Raw genomic sequence first — 20,010 nt, forward strand, 5'->3', positions numbered from 1 at the left:
AGTCTGGTATCGTTGGACTTGGCAAGGATTCAGGAGACAAAAAAAGTTAGTCCCATGAAAATAAGTCAACCCCACTTAAAGTTATAGGCGTTTGAAAAAAAAATTATCCACTAGGTGGCGCTGTTTTGAAACTTGTCAGGCTACTTCAGAACATCGTGCTGATGACCCATACCGAGTTTCGTAAAAATCCGTTCATGCGTTCATAAAATACAGCATTTTAGAACATAATTCAAAATGGCCGACAGTCAAAATGGCCGATATGGTAAAATTGGATATCAGACGACTCGGCATGCCGTCCTGAATCTAACGAGATCACTTTTATGATTTTTGGACAAATAGTTCAGAAGTTATAAGCAAAAATAGCCATTTTTCGTATCTCCGGACCAGTAGGTGGCGCTGCGCCGAAACGCTGCATGTTGCCTCAAGTCATGCTTGTGATGACTTGTACCAAGTTTGGTTTGAATACGATAAAGCGTTGCGGAGATATTGGCTTAAGTGTGTTTTTTCAAGCATTACGTAAAATTTGTTTGCGTGTAAATCAAAAACGATTTAACGAATCAACTTGAATTCCATGTTTTTTTGTCAACACTGTCTGGAGATGATCTGGTTCAATTTTCGTGTAAATCGGACCAACGGCCTAGGAGGAGTTCGAAAAAGTTGGGTTTCGGTTAATTCAAAATGGCGGGAACATTGTAATGATGTAAATGACGTCATAGGGTGCGATCGAATCGGCTTAAACCAATAAATCGAAAGAAAAAAAGATTTTGTTTCTAGCCCTTATGGTTCAAAAGTTATTAGCAAAAACATGAGTCAAACTTTGGACAGGTGGTGGCGCTAGAGAGATTGATTTAGAGACTCCAAAATTGGTGTGGGTACTATTGGTAATAACCTCTATCAGTGTACCAAATTTCACAACTTTCCCGCAAGCGGTTCTATGGGCTGCCATAGACTTCCATGGCGGAATAATAATAATAATAATAATAATAATAAGAAATCTAACGATTACAATAGGTGCCTCCGCACCTTCGGTGCTTGGCCCCTAATAATAATAATAAGAAATCTAACGATTACAATAGGTGCCTCCGCACCTTCGGTGCTTGGCCCCTAATAATAATAATAAGAAATCTAACGATTACAATAGGTGCCTCCGCACCTTCGGTGCTTGGCCCCTAATAATAATAATATGCAAGTTTTACAAAATAGCATTCACAAAGATCTAGAACCCTGATAATTTTTATAATAATTAGTGCTGTCAGTCGATTCAAAAAATTAACTACACTCACCTAAAGGATTATTAGGAACACCTGTTCAATTTCTCATTAATGCAATTATCTAATCAACCAATCACATGGCAGTTGCTTCAATGCATTTAGGGGTGTGGTCCTGGTTAAGACAATCTCCTGAACTCCAAACTGAATGTCAGAATGGGAAAGAAAGATGATTTAAGCAATTTTGAGCGTGGCATGGTTGTTGGTGCCAGACGGGCCGGTCTGAGTATTTCACAATCTGCTCAGTTACTGGGATTTTCACGCACAACCATTTCTAGGGTTTACAAAGAATGGTGTGAAAAGGGAAAAACATCCAGTCCTGTGGGCGAAAATGCCTTGTTGATGCTAGAGGTCAGAGGAGAATGGGCCGACTGATTCAAGCCGATAGAAGAGCAACTTTGACTGAAACAACCACTCGTTACAACCGAGGTATGCAGCAAAGCATTTGTGAAGCCACAACACGCACAACCTTGAGGCGGATGGGCTACAACAGCAGAAGACCCCACCGGGTACCACTCATCTCCACTACAAATAGGAAAAAGAGGCTACAATTTGCATGAGCTCACCAAAATTGGACAGTTGAAGACTGGAAAAATGTTGCCTGGTCTGATGAGTCTCGATTTATGTTGAGATATTCAGATGGTAGAGTCAGAATTTGGCGTAAACCGAATGAGAACATGGATCCATCATGCCTTGTTACCACTGTGCAGGCTGGTGGTGGTGGTGTAATGGTGTGGGGGATGTTTTCTTGGCACACTTTAGGCCCCTTAGTGCCAATTGGGCATCGTTTAAATGCCACGGCCTACCTGAGCATTGTTTCTGACCATGTCCATCCCTTTATGACCACCATGTACCCATCCTCTGATGGCTACTTCCAGCAGGATAATGCACCATGTCACAAAGCTCGAATCATTTCAAATTGGTTTCTTGAACATGACAATGAGTTCACTGTACTAAAATGGCCCCCACAGTCACCAGATCTCAACCCAATAGAGCATCTTTGGGATGTGGTGGAACGGGAGCTTCGTGCCCTGGATGTGCATCCCACAAATCTCCATCAACTGCAAGATGCTATCCTATCAATATGGGCCAACATTTCTAAAGAATGCTTTCAGCACCTTGTTGAATCAATGCCACGTAGAATTAAGGCAGTTCTGAAGGCCAAAGGGGGTCAAACACAATATTAGTATGGTGTTCCTAATAATCCTTTAGGTGAGTGTATACTTATAGTGTAGCTAGTAAATACTTACATTATAAATATAGTATACTATAATAAATATAAACAATAATTAAAAAATATAAGTATTGAAATGATGCAAATTGACTTTAACAAACGCATATACTATCGATTAACAATCTCAGATAGTTACAGTAGATCTACTTACAGTAGGTCTGTATTTAACGGTTTATAAGTTTTCGCTAAAAAAATTATTTCCCTATTTTATCATTTGATTTAGTCTAGTCAGTTTTGAATCAACTACAATGTGATTTTCGGTGATCGAGATCTGGCAGCAACAGCTAATTTTTCCGTTTGGGCCAATGAGAAAGCAGAACAATGATGACGATAACAACAGAGCGTAAAACTGAGCCAAAACTGTTAGGTGTGTTCAACTTGAAGTGTCGCTGCGCAGACTGGTGTATGACATCATCAAAGTACCGCGAGAGCGATTAGAGAGCAGACGGCTCTGTATGCTTTCAATTGCTCTCGCTGTACTTTGATGTCATACACCGATCAGTCTGTTTATATTTAATGGCTTATAAACAGCCATTATGTAAGACTGTGTCTTAAGTACTGGTACGAACAATTAGTGATTAGTCAAGGGGCAATCAGTCAAATTTTTTTGGTTTAAACTAGACAAATCTACGTTTTTATGTAACTGACTTAAAACTCTTAAAGAAAACAATGTGATGACTAACTTGAAAGACTAGTCTTAGCAGTTAATGCAACTGGCTGTTTAAAGCCTTAAACTTAATCCTAAAAATGCTGGAGTTAATATAAAGTCATTTTTTTATAAATTTTGTATTTGTAGTACTAGTAGTAGTAATAAATGGAATATTGCAATTATATAATATGTTACCCACACCACTGACTAAAGTAAACCACATTCAGACCAGCTCCCAAGACCCCTGACATAAACTTTTCATAAAACTTTCATGAAAACACCTTCGGGCTCAGTATAATTCTTATATTCCTTCTTTGTTTCTTTTTCCTCTCACTGTAGGGCACTTTATGGACCTAAACCTGGATATCCTGACACAAAAATAACCAAATAAATCAATCTACCAACCAATTCGATCAAACCTACGGAAAAGGAAATGTGTCATCGCAAAACTGAACCAAATAAAAGTGTTCATCCAGTCGACACCGTCATTACCACTTGCATCCAAGAATCTCCTACCCGCTGTGCTAGAGATTGCTAAACTGCTAACCGGACCCCCCCACGCCAACCACCGACACCGGATCTCCGGCTTTGGATAACGTCTCGCTTTCTTGACCCCTCTGCATACTCTGTGTTCTTATCGACGTGTGTGTTCAGTCTGCATTTTGATCCGGTCCTCTCTCCTTGTGTATGTAATCAGACGGAAGGAGATGGGAAAGAGGGGCGGGGCAACAAATAGGGCGGAGCGATAAAGGGGCAGGGCACTGGCGGCAAACAAGTAGGAAGTAGAACACCCTTTGCAAACCAATCCAGAGGCCATACCAGTCCCGTCAGTCAAACCATGCTGATTAGAGGGGCCATAAGGGGGGTGTGGCAGGGGGCGGGGTTTCACACCTGGTTCGTGGGAGGAGTTTCATGTGCGCGGTTCACTCGTTAGTGATGTGTTGGACAGCCGGTGGATGTAGATTTACTTATTCTGTGTGTGCATGTGTGTGATCATGTGTCCACAGGCGGGGAAATGTGTAAATTGTGTTTCCTGTTAGTGCCAGAGGAAGTCCAAGACATCAGCATGTGTGTTGGGATGGGGGTTTACGGTCATAACCGGAGAGAAATACACTCTCGGTCTGTCTTCAAATGTTTACAATTCACAGTAGATGTCTTTCCCCCATGGATTCTGAAACGATAAGAAGCTCAAAGCTATTTTCCTAGTTTCATCTGCAATTTCGGGGCAGTTATTCTGAAGCGCTCACCATAATATTCGGACAATTTCCCTGTAAAAGCCTTGAGTACGTATTCAGTGTGTGTGTGTGTGTGTGCGTGCGTGTGTGTGATTTCAGCTTCTGTCCATCTTCCCATGTTTTCTGTATGTGACCGACCAGCTTGCGTCTGGTAAGCTAATGTTGCTTCACTACTGTATGTAAAGCCCAGATATACTGGTGTGAATCTATTACAAGATCATTTCTATGATCTGCATTTACTTTTTATTTTTGAAAAATCTGTGAGAAACCTCACAAGAAATATATTTAACCTTCAGGATGCCTCCGTCTACTGTATAAACAGCAAGCACTGTTAGAAAATGATGTTGCAGAAATTGTAAAAAAGAAAAAAAATTCAAACAAATAAAAAACGAAAGGCGTAAAATGAAAAGGGTAGAAAAAACAACTGCAAGAAAATATTTGACAACCTATTACTTTCTGTGTTGGATAGAAATAGAGCATCTCTGAGGGATTTTTTCCTGCTTTGTGCCTGTAAATGAGGGCATACAAACACCATCCATCAAAACAATGGATAACAATTTCGCCTCACCGTGTTAAACAAATCAAACAAATAAACAGAGTCAGGTAGCGTAGTACTATCTTGTGCAGCATGGGCTGCAGAAAGTGACTCGGCACTCTCGAAACCCATCCTTTTCTTATTTTTGCGTTCAAGTCTGTTATTTTGTATGTTTTTCTTTTCTTTTTTTTCCAGGGACATGAACGGATGCCTGTTTTTAGAAGGTACAAATAAGTGTCTGATGATTTTGATGTGCAATCTGTGGGACGAGTAATAACGATGATGATGATCATACATATAATTAAAACAAGATGAAATAAGACCAGATGTTGCTTTCTTTTATCGATCGGTCCATTGCACACACACACACACAAAAAAGTGTCAAATAAATCCAAAAACAGAAATTTCTACAAGAACGAGTTAAACCATTTTAAATGAGCACTTTTTATTTTCTGCATCACATTTAGCTCATCAGACGTTCTACTTCACAGATTCTCTTTCATAAGCAAATAAATACATATAAATACATCAATTCACAGACATGTAAAAGGGGTAATGGCCAGACTAAACACAAGTTTGTCAAGGCACTATGATTTCACATGAATTAATATTTCAAAATGGTGTCAGATTGCCACGGAAAAGCTAAATAAAAGAACTGAATAATAATTTTTCAAGTCTTTTAGAAAATTCAGCCCTGTACATTCATAATGTGTATTCAAAATGATACTACATGAGAAATGATTTACTTCTGTTCATGCAGAGAGCTTGAGTGATATGCACCTTTCCAAAAAATAATAATGCAGATTTTGTAAAAGCTCTTGTCCTCATTCTCCTAACCTCTAGTGGTCAAAAAGTGTAGTGTAGAGAATCTTCTACAGTGTTCTGTGTTCATTGGCGTGAATTACAACACCTTTCCAGGATTCATGATGTTTTCGGGGTCCAGGGTGGCCTTGAGGCCCTGCATGACCTCTATGGCCACCGGACCGACCTCTTCCCTGAGCAGGACCCGCTTTCCTAGACCGATCCCATGTTCACCGGTACAAGTCCCGTCCATTGCCAGTGCCCTCCTGCATAGAGAAAGACAACAGAATGATTGTTTCTGGCAATAACAGTTTGACTATTTAAGGCAAAGTCTACATTAAATGCAGATACAGCTCGTCCAAGTGGATAAATATGAAAATGCAGTTTTCACGTCATAGTGTGGATTGGGAAAGTTTAGTTATTTGAAAACGATAACGCATATTTAGTCATGTGACTCATATTGTACCTAATGATATCAGTTTATACTGGCATGCTATTCACTAACAGTGTTGCTAAAGATAAATGTAGATACATTTTCATATAACATTCCTGCAAAGATGAAAATGTACTCGCAATTGTGTCAATTGCATTTTAGACGATACATGATATGGTGATTGAGTGTGATCTGAACGCACCTGTAAGTAGTGGGATATTTTGCTAATAAAATGATAATGCCAGTAGAATAGCATGAGAATTTTATCTCAGGGAGCTTTTTTGTTTTACACATTTGCTTTCATTTCAGTGTGGACGAGCAACTTTTGAAAAAATGCGAATGTGGATGGATTTTGAAAAGAACACAATGTTTTTAAATGTAGCTGGATTAATGAAGACGTAGCCTTTGCCACATCTGGCCGTCTTGATCAGTAAAGACGCTTGGAATCACCAAATCGGACATTTCCCCCCCAAAAAGACCTCAGTCTGGTTGGCAGACTGGAAGAACATGTTTAGCCGCCCGTGACCAGTGAAAGACCAAAGTTTCCTCTGTGCAGCTGAGCTGTCTGTCCAGTCCAGTTTAGATTCCCAGGTGTTTCCACCTCCACATTCTCCAACTGAATGATGTCGACTGGTCTCGGGGGCTCCCTGGCGCAGCAGAAATCCAACACCTACGCATCTTGTTCATGCAGGTTGTTCTCGCTGTTCGACATGACAAGGTACACTGTATTGTATACTCTACACAATCATTTTTGCAGGAATAGAAGTCTAAATCATTTTGTACGGTAAGCAAAATTATGTAACAAAAGCTGTTGATTGAGCTTATCGTAATGCTGGAATACACAACTGGCCAGTTTCACAGACAAGGCTTAAGCTAGTCCCAGACTAAAATGCATGTTTGAGCTGTATATGTCAGTGCCTTTTGTCTCAAGATGCATATCAGTAATGTTTTTTTCCCCTAAAGCACGTTTAAAAAAGCTACTTAAATGTTCTAATTTAACTAAGGCCGAATCCTGGCTTAATCTAAGCCCTTCAGAGCCAGTCTTCAAACATATTTGACAGAAAATCACGTAGTGTATAATGGGCACAATCTCAGATTTTTTTGCTTCAGACTTTGATTCCATCCAGTCGGAGGAAATCAAACATGTTTGATATTTTAAGCCGATTTTAGAACACTATGGCCTGGTTTCGCAAACAAGGCTTGAGCCACGTTTCCACCGCAGGAACTTTTCCCAGGAACTGGGGACTTTGGGGTGGTACTCGTTGTGTTTCGACCACAAGGACCAGGGTCTAAAGCCCCGTTGCCACCGAAATTACCCGGAACAATTTGTACCAGGAACTTTTTTCCCCCAGACCTGCTACTGTCTGTGTTTCCACTGCGGTCTAAAGTACCGTGAAGATTAGGCAAATTAGTCCGGTAACGTAGGACTGTGCGCGACTGAGATTCAAGCTGTGCTGCTTTTGCTGGTTATGTATTGGTTTACTAAAGAGGTAATTAACAAAACTGCGGAAAAGAGACGGGCACTGATACTAAAGCGTATTTTGAAAGCTCTTAAAGCTAGATTTAAAATAAGACAACGTAGGTTATTATCAGCTATTACGGACATTGACCGTGAGATGGCTCAGACGAACATGCGCCATCGGACTGAAAGAACAAGACTGATATTTGCTGAACGCAGAACGATCCTCGCAAAAGACTTTTAAAAATGCAGGTTGAAATAAAATGCTGGCTGAACTCAATCAATCAGCATGTTCAGCGCCCAAGTCCCACCCCCGAAAGTTCATGAACTTTGAAAAAGTACTACCTCGCAAGCAGGGACTTTCGGAGGGGGAGATTTTTACCCGGAACTTCATTTAGACCCTGGTTCCTGCGGTCGAAACACACCGAGTACCACCCCAAAGTTCCTAGTTCCTGGGAAAAGTTCCTGCGGTGGAAACGCGGCTTAAATCAAGTTCCGGGTAAAAATTCCCCCCTCAAAATGTTGTAGTACTTTAAAAGTTCAGGAACTATCGGGGATGGGACTTGGGTGTTGAACATGCTGATTGGTTGAGTTCACGCAGCATTTTGATTGGTTGACTCCCCGCAGCATTTTATTTCAACCACCATTTTTAAAAGTCTGTTGCGGTGCGTGCAGTGAGAGTTGTTTGCTATTCGAATCAACAATGGAGTTTAAAAAATACGATGGACCAACGGCGAGGTTCAAGCTTTATTAAGCTTATGTGCAGAGGACAAAATCCAACGGGAACTGGAAAGTCGCAAACAGTTCTACGTCACCGGACTAATCTTCACGGTAATTTAGACCACAATGGAAACGCAGACAGCAACCGGTCTGGGGGAAAAAGTTCCTGGGACAAATTGTTCTGGGTAATTTTGGTGGAAACGGGGCTTTACAGATTAAGCCAGGATTAGGCCTTAGTTCAATTAGGGCATTTAAGTAGCTTTTATAAACATGCCTTGGAAAAAACATTACTGATGTGCATCTTGAGACAAAACAATGGCACTGACATATTTTAAGATGATTTTCAGTTAAAACAGCTCAAACATGCATTTTAGTCTGGGACTAGGTTTAAGCCTTGTCAGTAAAACGGGGGATATTGTTTTGTGAAACGCATGTTTCTGTTTGAGTTTGTTGTGATCGGAATCACTTGAAAGTCGTTTAGCGTACAATGCCCAATTTTTCTCTGTAACTATTAACAAAATCGCAAGTGTGTGATACCTATTGTTTTAAGATCTGTTCAGATTTTAAAAGTTGTGTAGTCTATTCCAGCCTTTAATTGAACCCCACACTTTTCTTTTAAGAGGCAGAATGGTATTGAAGTTTTCAGAATTTAAGGTATTGGAGAAGTTAACATATTCCTTTAACTAGGCCTGGTCAAGTTCCTCTGCATTACTAGGTAACAAGATCTCTAATCCATTTCAACTTCAAGTTTCCACACAAGTTCAGCCCGATAATGTTTCTTCTCCTCTTAGAGTTGCTCTTTCAGTGTGTGAACACTCACGCAAACTTGTCCTTTTACAGTAACATCACGTCTGTCATTCACAAAAAGGGCAAGTCCAACTCAATTTGCTCCTATTAGGACAAACTCTTGCGCATCAAGTCAGCCAGATTTCGTTGAAGCAAATGAGATTGCAGTGTTTGTCTTCTCTTTGGCTGCTGGTCAGTGCCGATCGCTCATCCATTGTACCTGACAGAGACTGCACTTTACCCATAATGACTGAAGGCAGGTAGGCCTTTATTGTTTGCGCTTGTTTCCAAAGCCAGACATTTGAACCTCTGCGTCTGTCATTGTCAATAAACACTCTACAAATGACAAAAGACATTCTGAGAAATAATCCTGGTATTGATTGCTACACAAACCAAAACGGACTACACACAAAAGATGCAGGCAGTCCCTCTCAGCCGCCTCAGAAGATCATTGTAAAGGAACTAAATAGAAGTACCTGGCCAGTCTCTCAGTGAAGGAGTGAACCCGTTGCACCTCGTCTGGGTCATTAGGATCCAGGACCATTATACAATGGAAATTTCCATCACCTACATGACCTGCAATAGGACCTAGAAGGGAAAACAAGCATAACCGGATTATATCAGCGGTTAAAAACAGTTGTGAACACTAAATGAGAAAAATCAAACAAGGTAAGCTACCAGTAAGATTGTTGCTGATTAGATCTTCCTTCGTCTCCACTATAATCTGAGGTAGGCGTGAGATTGGCACGCAGACATCTGTAGAATATGCCTGCAAGAAAATTAGTTCATTATGTATTAAAACATTTTCTCTTATTCCAACTTCAGAGAAGGCAATTTGTAGACAAATTCCCCACTAAACGTGGCTTAGGATTCATAATATACTGTATATAATCAAATATATTACAATATAATATTAGTACACATGCTTCCCATACTAAAATAAGCAAATATTATAGAGTAATTCACACCTCGTGAATATTTTTTCAAGTATAATAAGCATACAAGCTTCAAGATGATAAAAAAGTCTATAAGTCAGTCTCAAATATAAAATATGTATTCCAAGTTGCATGAAGATAAACTGCACTTGTCTGAGTCAGAATCAAGTCATGCAGTAAATGTTCCCACCTGACATCCAGGCCTCAGGGCCAGGGCAGCGTACCACGCATCATGACGGGCTTTCCACAGCCGGCCACGGGTCTCCTCATCTTCCGCCCAGGCAAAGTCTGAGCCTCCGTTATCACGCGTGATCTCCTCTAAACACACAGAACATAATGCTTTCCAGATGACACATTCTTTCACATATATTATCTGGTTATATAGCGTTTTTAAAAAAGTATGTTCGATATAGTATGAATGAAATCCGGACGTACAACATTCCTCGTGTTGTTATTGTCATGTGACATACAGTGTCAGTTGCGTTGCTTCACTGCCATTCACAACTCTTCTTCCATGACCTTGTGGTATAGTAAAGTGTACATTGGATGCACACTTCAGAATGTCATGTGAGCCAAGTAGTATGTCCGAATTGCGTCCAAAATCGTAGGTACTACATTTGGTTTGAAACTTACTTCGTGACCAAAAGTATGACCTACAGGTGCTGGTCATATAATTAGAATATCATCAAAAAGTTGATTTATTTCACTAATTCCATTCAAAAAGTGAAACTTGTATATTATATTCATTCATTACACACAGACTGATATATTTCAAATGTTTATTTTAATTTCGATGATTATAACTGACAACTAAGGAAAATCCCAAATTCAGTATCTCAGAAAATTAGAATATTACTTAAGACCAATACAAAGAAAGGATTTTTAGAAATCTTGGCCAACTGAAAAGTATCAACATGAAAAGTATGAGCATGTACAGCACTCAATACTTAGTTGGGGCTATCGCATCTTCCTCTTCACATTACCCCATAGATTTTCTATGGGGTGAAGGTCAGGCGAGTTTGCTGGCCAATTAAGAACAGGGATACCATGGTCCATAAAGGAACACTCCACTTTTTTTGAAAATAGGCTCATTTTACAAGTCCCCTAGAGTTAAATAGTTGAGTTTTACCGTTTTTGAATCCATTCAGCCGATCTTTGTATCTGGCGGTAGCACTTTTAGCATAGTTTAGCATACATCATTGATTCTAAACAGTCCATTAGCATCTCTTTCAAAAAATGACCATAGACACTTTCAATATTTTTCCTATTTAAAGCTACACTATGTAACTTTTCCGTCCACTAGAGGTCGCCTGTTCAAAACAAAGGCGTAGTTTGATGACGCCACGTTTGAGCGCAGAATCTTGGGACATGTGGTCTTCACCTCACAGCCGGTGGAAAAGAATCAGGATAGGACTCGGGCAGAAATCATGTTCATTGATGCGATTATTAACATTACTGTAGTATGAAGCAGAGCAGGACCGAGTGTTGTGGAGCTGAGCAAGGCCGCAGGAGCGATTGAAGAGCGGGACTGTTATTATGGCATAGTCGCCGGCGGGACTTTTATTATGACACGGTCGCCGGTGCCACTTCCACTTTTCCAGTCATGATTATGAGGTAACACAACTCTGTTTATCGTATTAGATATATCGGGTGTGTTGAAAAGGAAGTTATGATGTTCGCGCGGCGGCTGCTATGACACTTGTTCACACTGCAGTGAGAGTACAGCATTTCTTCTAAATAAAACCGGAAACCGAGGGTAACGCAGATATGACGCAATCGACAGGCGACTCCCTCAAACGCATAGCTCACACGTCCCGGTTCCTTGGTTAAAATAGAAATTTCTCATGATTTACAAATAGTTGGAAACATTTGGGATATTCTAAGTACTCAACTGAACAAAATATATAACACTGGCCTAGTGGTTTTTGGATATTTTACTGCAAAAATCTTACATAGTTCACCTTTAAAACTTGACTCTTCTACAGTTCCATCGTGTGCTAAGACAAACTGAAAATGAAAAGTTGCGATTTTCTACACCTATATGGCTAAGAACTACTTTCTCATTCCTGCGTAATAGTCGCGGATCTTCGCGGCCGTACCATGGCTGCAGCAGCGCAATGATTCGTTGGTATTCTGTGAAACATAGTGGTAGTATACACCTTCGACTTACTATCACAGCCCTTTACAACACACAGAACCATGGCTAATCACACAGGTAAATCCACAACACAATTTGTCGGCTGCAAGCCTGAAACTTTCTCTGCAACTACACAAACTTAGTGCCGGTCACATTGAAAGTTACCTAGCTGGGGGCTACTTTCAGGCGCTGTAATATCATTGCCCTGCTGCAGCCATGGTACTGCCGCAAAGATCCGCAGATCCTATTACGCAGGAATGAGAAAGTAGTTCCTAGCCATATATGTGTAGAAAATCGCAACTTTTAATTTTCAGTTGGTCTTAGCACACGATGTAACTGTAGAAGAGTCAAGTTTTAAATAGGAAAAATATTGAAAGTTTCTTTGGTAATTTTTTGAATGGGATGCTAATGGACTGATCAGAATCAATGATGTATGCTAAGCTATGTTAAAAGTGCTACCGCCAGATACAAAGATCGGCTGAATGGATTCAAAAATGTTAAACTCAACTATTTAACTCTAGGGGACTTGTAAAATTAGCCTGATGTCGTCATACTCAATTCTAGTCAGAATATGAGTCTGATTCTGCTCCGTTGGGCTGTGATTATGGGGCGTGTTTCAACCGAACCAGGAAAGACCTCAATTGGATAGACCTACAACCAATCAGAGCAACGGAGCGACCGAGCGACGCATAACGTTATCAAATGTCAACAGAACTCAACTGCACTGTGTTGCCAAGTCCACGGGTTGAAGCGACCCCAATTATGTGATATACAGACCCAGGAATGCGAATTTTAGCAGGCAGTCCTTCCAAAATAACACATATTTTACCCCCCAAATGCCTTTTTTTCCCGGAGAACCCCCCTGGAAAGCTTTTGGGCTTGTTTTTGGCTAGTTTTGAGGAACGTTAGCAATTGGGCGGGTTTTGTTGTAAAACTTGGCAACCCTGTCTGCACGCACGCTGGAATAAGTAGCCTAACGTTAGAAGAAAAAGATGAGTGTAAACGAACTTTGCCGGTGTTGTAAAAAAAGAATTTAAGGAGACACAGAGTACTTACCAACACGATCATCATTTCTGAGAGAAATAGTAAAGGTGAATGCATATACGAACAAGTTCTCCGTTTAGGATTAGAACAAATTCAACCCAGGCGCTCTTTGATGACGTGGATGATTACGTTACTGTTTCTCATCTGTCCATCATCGTCTAAAGCCCGCCCTGACAATTTCATTGGTCCGAACAGCTTCTGTTCGGGCATAATTACTTCTCTATTGAGCAAGTCCAGACCGAACTGCCCGAGTAAAAATGTTGTGGGCGGGGCTAAGTTCGGCTGGCATCCAGGCTATTGTAAAATGAGCCTATTTTCAAAAAAAGTGGAGTGTTCCTTTAAACCAGGTACTGGTTGCTTTGGCACTCTGTGCAGGTGCCAAGTCCTGCTGGAAAATGAAATCTGCATCTCCATAAAGTTCAGCAGCAGGAAGCATGAAGTGCTCTAAAACTTCCTGGTATATGGCTGCATTGACCTTGGACCTCAGAAAAAACTGGACCAACACCGGCAGATGACATTGCCCCCAAACCATCACTGACTGTGGAAACTTTACACTGGACCTCAATCAATGTGGATTGTGTGCCTCTCCTCTCTTCCTCCAGACTCTGGGACCCTGATTTCCAAAGGAAAATTTACTTTCATCAGAGAACATAACTTTGGACCACTCAGCTGCAGTCCAGTCCTTTTTGTCTCTAGCCCAGGCGAGACACTTCTGACGCTGTCTGTTGTTCAAGAGTGGCTTGACACAAGGAATGCGACAGCTGAAACCCATGTCTTGCATACGTCTGTGCGTAGTGGTTCTTGAAGCACTGACTCCAGCTACAGTCCACTCTTTGTGAATCTGCCCCACATTTTTGAATGGGTTTTGTTTCACAATCCTCTCCAGGGTGTGGTTATCCCTATTGCTTGTACACTTTTTGCTACCACATCTTTTCCTTCCCTTCGCCTCTCTATTAATGTGCTTGGACACAGAGCTCTGTGAACAGCCAGCCTCTTTTTCAATGACCTTTTGTGTCTTGCCCTCCTTGTGCAAGGTGTCAATGGTCATCTTTTGGACAACTGTCAAGTCAGCAGTCTTCCCCATGATTGTGTAGCCTACAGAACTAGACTGAGAGACCATTTAAAGGCCTTTGCAGGTATTTTGAGTTAATTAGCTGATTAGAGTGTGGCAGCAGGTGTCTTCAATATTGAACCTTTTCACTGTATTCTAATTTTCGGAGATACTGAATTTGGGATTTTCCTTAGTTGTCAGTTATAATCATCAGAATTCTAAGAAATAAACATTTGAAATATATAATTCTGTGTGTAATGAATGAATATAATATACAAGTTTCACTTTTTGAATGGAATTAGGGAAATAAATCAACTTTTTGATAATATTCTAATTATATGACCAGCACCTGTATATAGCATGGATGTGTGTAGTATGAATAAAATTCGGATCATGTGATATTGTAACCTATATGGCTTCAGTTGTGTCACTTCCCTCCCATTCACTAATCCTTTCGCGTGGCCTCATGGGAATGTAAAGTGCCCATCAAATGCTCACTTCTCGGCAGAAGTAGTAGGTCACGTGTACTTTTCGCCTACTGTTTTTTGAAAACTATGATCTCGGACATACTACTACTAGTATGGAAGTAGGCATATTTGGGAGCCATAGGCTACCTAGTGTACTATAACCAGAGCTCACTACCTAGTGCACACTAAAATGCCATTGTTTTGCTTTTGTAAAATACAGTTTTTGTACACATTTGTTGGTTTTATCCAAATATACCTGTGATGGACACTTGCTCTTCCATGCTCTTGGAGCTCCCGTGGAACTCCAGGAAGAGAGTGGGCGTTATGGCGTAGGACAGGTTGTTGAAGCGATTGCAGGCGTTTATCATCACGTCGTCCAAGAACTCTGCAAACGAAGCATATCAGCACCAATTAAGTTGTGTGAGGCCTTTGTGGGTAGAAAGTCCAGGGATAAAAAAAAAAAAGATGCCTCACTGCAGCCTCAATTTAAAAATCTAAGAGACCGGTCATGCCTGATTACTCATAAATTGGATGGAGCTACTAGTGGAATATTTTCCCTGAGTGGACTGCAAAAGAAGAAACACTTTGTGGTTCTGAGAACCAAGCAAATCATTAAACCCTTGACTGCGCTCGGTGTTGACTATGTATAAGGACGGTGTTTCCTTCTAAATGAATGTTTATGTTATCGCAAGTGCTTTTAATGAATAGATTAGAATGAAATGAATAGAGTTCTGGACTAGATCACACAGCTAGGCATGTATGTAGTTTCGAGTGCCACAGTCTGTGATTTTACAAGTTCACAACTGTTCTTTTGTTACGTTGATGCCAATGGGGGCAGCACACTAAGCGCATTGTGACCATGTGCTTCAACCTTCACTCACCTATGCGGGCAATGGGCACTCCGGCTTGCAGAATCTGAACGGTGCTGTCCACAGCTGACTGGACCGATGGAAAGGAGCAGACAGCTGACACCATACTTTCAGGAACACCATACAATCGAAGTGTGGCTTTGGTAATGATACCCAAAGTTCCCTCTGAGCCCACAAAAAGGTTTGTCAGGTTGTAACCGGCAGATGTCTTTCTGAAAGAGTAAAAGCCCATCAAGTGTAGACAACAATAGGTTTAGTTCAACTCAAAAGATGCTTTGAGTTTGCGGTCATACCTTGGACGACGCCCCCTGCCTGCTGTGTGGAGGACTGTTCCATCTACTAGAACCACCTCCAGGTTCAGGACGTTCTCGCGCATTGTGCCATAACGGACGGCGTTGGTGCCTGACGCGCTAGTTGCAGCCATGCCGCAGAGAGATGCGTCGGCGCCTGGATCTGTGGAAATATATTCCTTAACCATTAATCATTTCCAAACATAACACAAAAATAAAGCCAAGTTAAAGGTGCAGTGTGGAAATTTCAGCGGCATCTAGAGGCGAAGTTGCGAATGCAACCGCCCACTGCTCACCCCTCCCTTTCGAAGCACATAGAGAAGCTACGGTGGCCGACACAGGACAAATATGTCGTTATCTGCGGACAGCAGAGAGTAGCTAGCGCTCTGTAGAGCAGTTTGTCCGTTTAGAGCTACTGGAGAAACATGGCGGCACAAAATGGCAACTTCACTGTAAGGGGACCCGCGGTATATGTAGATAGATTTGGCTCATTCTAAGGTAATAAAAACATAACGGTTCATTATATAAGGCCTTTACACCACTGAAAACATAGTTATGTATATTATATTGCATTTCTGTCAATAGATCCTCATAAATACTACACACTGCACCTTTAAAGTTTAAATTAAGTCCCGTTCACATCAAGGACGATAAATATAACTGACGTTGGAATCACTTTGAGAACAATGTTTTCCAGATAATGAAAGTCGACAGCCAATCAGAATCCATCCTGCTTGGTGTGAAGGCTATTGTAGACATTGTTATAGTTATCGTTCTTGGTGTGAAAACAGGTCTTTAGGCTTAAATTAATCTGTGTGTTCAAACATACAATTGATTAGATTTATGTGATCTACTTTGAACCCATAATACACAAGAATTTGACTGACCAACAGGAAACCAGAGGCCAGTGTCACGCAGGTACGAGTTGAGGCCTTTGCGCGTCACACCTGGTTCCACCATCACATCAAAATCCTCTTGGTGAAGATCAAGGACCTGGTCCATCTTTCTCAGACTGAAACACACTCCACCCTGAAATACACACAGTTATACACTTTTTTATAAACATTAATGGATGTTTACTGAAGAAAATTGATCAAAATACCTAAAAAAAAAAAAGGTCAAAATGAAATCCTTTTCCTTTTTTTGAAGGTTAGATTTATAGTTTTAAAACTTGCCCTGTCACTGTAAAACTCTTGTGTCTCTTCTCTACTGGACCAACCTGCAGAGCACCGACACCTCCCTCCAGGCCTGTCCCAGTGCCAAATGGGATGATTGGTAGTTGGTGGTGGTGACAAATTTTGGCAAGAGCACTGACCTCATCTACAGACCGAGGAAACACCACCACATCTGGTGGTCGACATCTAACCGGGCAAGTAAAAATACCATGAATATGCAAATACAAAGTAATAAGCAAATAAAATTTAAATGTTATATAATTTGTATACTAAATTTGATATTTAATAAAAATGCAAGTACAAAGTGTCTGATATTCCATATCATGTGTAATGGATTAGTTCAAAAAGAACTTGGGCTTTGAGATGTGGTGAATGTGAGTTTGCAGCAGGAGCGGGGTTTAAGTGGACTCAATAATTGGAGAAGTCCTGCATATGTCACCAGAAGTCTGTCGTTTTTATAGGAATAACAATATTATATCACTTTTTAAAAAGCTATAACCTATAGGTTATATAATAATAGGCTGACTGGCTGGTTGGGGATTGATTTAGTATGTCTGTGGATTCTCGCTGTTGATGATTATTTGTGTCTGGGGTGCAGGAGCAGAGAGAAGAGATGGAAATAAAGTTCCACGTGCATCCTAAACGGACCCTCACGACTGTTTATTGAATATGTAGCTTGAACTTTAAATCATTAACTCGGACGCTGCAGTTGGTTTATTTGTGCTTGGGGTTGGACCTACTGCTGCAGTTTGCATAACATTAACTGGCAGGTGGCACTCAGGTATGGCAGTGAAATCTTACCTGTGCACAGACTCATCCCTGCCGTGCTGTTCTCTGACAGCAGACCCCACAGACACGCCTTCATCCCCGCTAACGGAGCGAAACGCTGGGATGACCCGCTCGATGGCTCCTGTCTAAAATTAATAAAGCAAGAAATGTACAGAATGTTTACTTGAATTACTCTACGGCGACAGGTACGTTAATAGTTATTGTAATATTTATTTTTTATTTATAACTTGTGGGGAATTATTTTTCAAAATATATATATATTTCGTGCTTTATTATCCGCATAAACAGACTGTAGCCCTTCATTATTCTATTCATTAGAATTTGGTTACAGTGAACATGAACGATCCCAGAGCTTACTTTAGCAGAATATTTCCTGCACCTCCCGCAAGCAAACAGCAGTCGTGGAGAAATTACGCGTAGAGCTTGTCTGAACAGTGTCATTTCCACTTCTTATAAAATCCGTGCTGAAATAAACAACCTTTTATGCATAACGTCAGTTGTTAGGAGTTTATGTAAATATTCTTCCGGATCAACGTAACTGCGTCACGCCTCCTCTGAACCTCAACCCCCGCCCTGGCCTGGAGATTATGAATAGTGCTGGTGTCGAATGCTTTGGCTTTGAATATAATGTTTTTTTTCCGGCTAGTAGATTAATCTTAATTGCTGAAAGACTGAATATTTAAGAATGATAATAAGCTTGTTTGGGTGAAGTTCGTGTTTACGAGTTGGGAAGTCGTGTTTACGACGTCAGGCCACTTTTGTCGGAGCAAGATGGCACTACCTTCTCTTATTTAATTACACAAAAATACAGAAAGGTTTTAAACTCTACTTTTTAAAAAACGAAGACAACAGAATGCAGAATGTTTTGCTTTTTTATGTTATGAAGCCACTGTGAACGTTATCGTTACATATTACATTGTCATAATACAATGCTATCAGATTTAGTGCAGGCAATTAGCTTATTTTGTTGTGAATAAAAACCCTGCTAAACTAAACCGCATCTCACAGACACGTAAACTCGGGGCTTAAAGAAAATCTCGAGTTTCCCACTCGTATTTACGACTTTATGTTCATGTAAGTTCAACGACCTTTCCCACAGTTTGACAACTACTCAATTTGAACGCACTGAGTCTGGCGTAGCCTAATTAATAATCATAAACTAAACTGTATCATAGTAAGAGAATAGTCTCATTGATATTTTAGTTTGCTTTTGGGTATGATAAAGAACTGTAGGCTACAAGGGAACAGTACTACATAAAACCATCAAGTTTTAATAGTAGGCAATTGCAATGCAGTTAATAGTTATTAGAGAGCAAGCCACAAGGTGGCAATATTACATCACACAGACAATCCTCTGTTTTGGCAATTCAGTAGACATCAGCATGGACCATGTCTTTGAAAAATGACTAACATGTGAAAGAATTTAATATAAATATGATAGATAATCCTTAAGAATTTCTCACAATTTATTTCTACTGTGTTTTTCAATACTACTCTTTCTGAAATGTTTTAAACAGTTGGGTCTTCCATTATATAAATACTCAGATGTGCCATTTCATAAACTTGTCAAAATTAAAAACATGTCCCAAGACTTCAGGAAAGTATAATTAGTTTTTAAATTAGACTTGTGACGTTTTTCTTCTTCGTTCATGCAATAAAATTAACAAAAATAGGCAGCATGGGATGTTGCATTGTTCAAACCCGCATTTTGACAGGTAATATAAATACATAATCATACCCGCATGATGAAATTGTGCAAGTGTAAATTTATACCTCAATGTAGAAATGCCCCTGAGGGACTGTGAGTTGTGTTGAGCTGAATCAGTTCAGCATGCTTTTGAATTTACATATTAAAACACCCTCATATGCAAGTCTAGATGAAGATCCGGTGGGCTTTGCAACCTGCGTAGATCGAGCTGACGAGTTACGGCAGTGGTTCCCATAGTAACCAATGTGTTCTCCGCCATGTACGAACGTCATTTGTTCCCCATGGGGAGAGTCTTCCTCTCCTCTTAATAGTTACATTGTGCCTGTGTTGACTAACAGATGAAAGCGGACACTCATTACAAAGAACTTCAAACTTAATCATCGTCAAACCTGTTTCTAATAGAAACCCCATGGATGTTGTTTGAC

At 40.5% G+C, this 20,010-nt stretch overlaps 2 protein-coding genes across 2 annotated transcripts in view; one reads left to right on the forward strand and one right to left on the reverse strand.

Moving 5' to 3' along the window:
* znrf1 (zinc and ring finger 1) overlaps positions 1–5,235 on the forward strand; it is a 62,618-nt gene extending 57,383 nt beyond the window's left edge. Inside the window, exon 5 of the mRNA XM_079810012.1 lies at positions 3,491–5,235. The gene's annotated coding sequence lies outside the window, so the exon portion shown is untranslated. The remainder of the gene's footprint in view (positions 1–3,490) is intronic.
* Positions 5,236–5,239: 4 nt separating this feature from the next.
* Positions 5,240–18,433, reverse strand: ldhd (lactate dehydrogenase D). Its single transcript, XM_079809991.1, has 11 exons — positions 18,235–18,433; positions 17,890–18,002; positions 17,133–17,274; positions 16,801–16,942; positions 15,917–16,076; positions 15,636–15,835; positions 15,011–15,139; positions 10,246–10,373; positions 9,799–9,889; positions 9,597–9,708; positions 5,240–5,988 (listed from the first exon to the last, which is right to left on the reverse strand). The coding sequence occupies exons 1-11, from the start codon at positions 18,316–18,318 to the stop codon at positions 5,823–5,825; spliced, it is 1,467 nt and encodes a 488-aa protein (XP_079666117.1). The 5' UTR covers positions 18,319–18,433; the 3' UTR covers positions 5,240–5,822.
* Between the last annotated feature and the right edge of the window lie 1,577 nt (positions 18,434–20,010).

Source organism: Gobio gobio, assembly GCF_949357685.1.
Source record: "Gobio gobio genome assembly, chromosome: 25".
NCBI lineage: Eukaryota > Metazoa > Chordata > Actinopteri > Cypriniformes > Gobionidae > Gobio > Gobio gobio.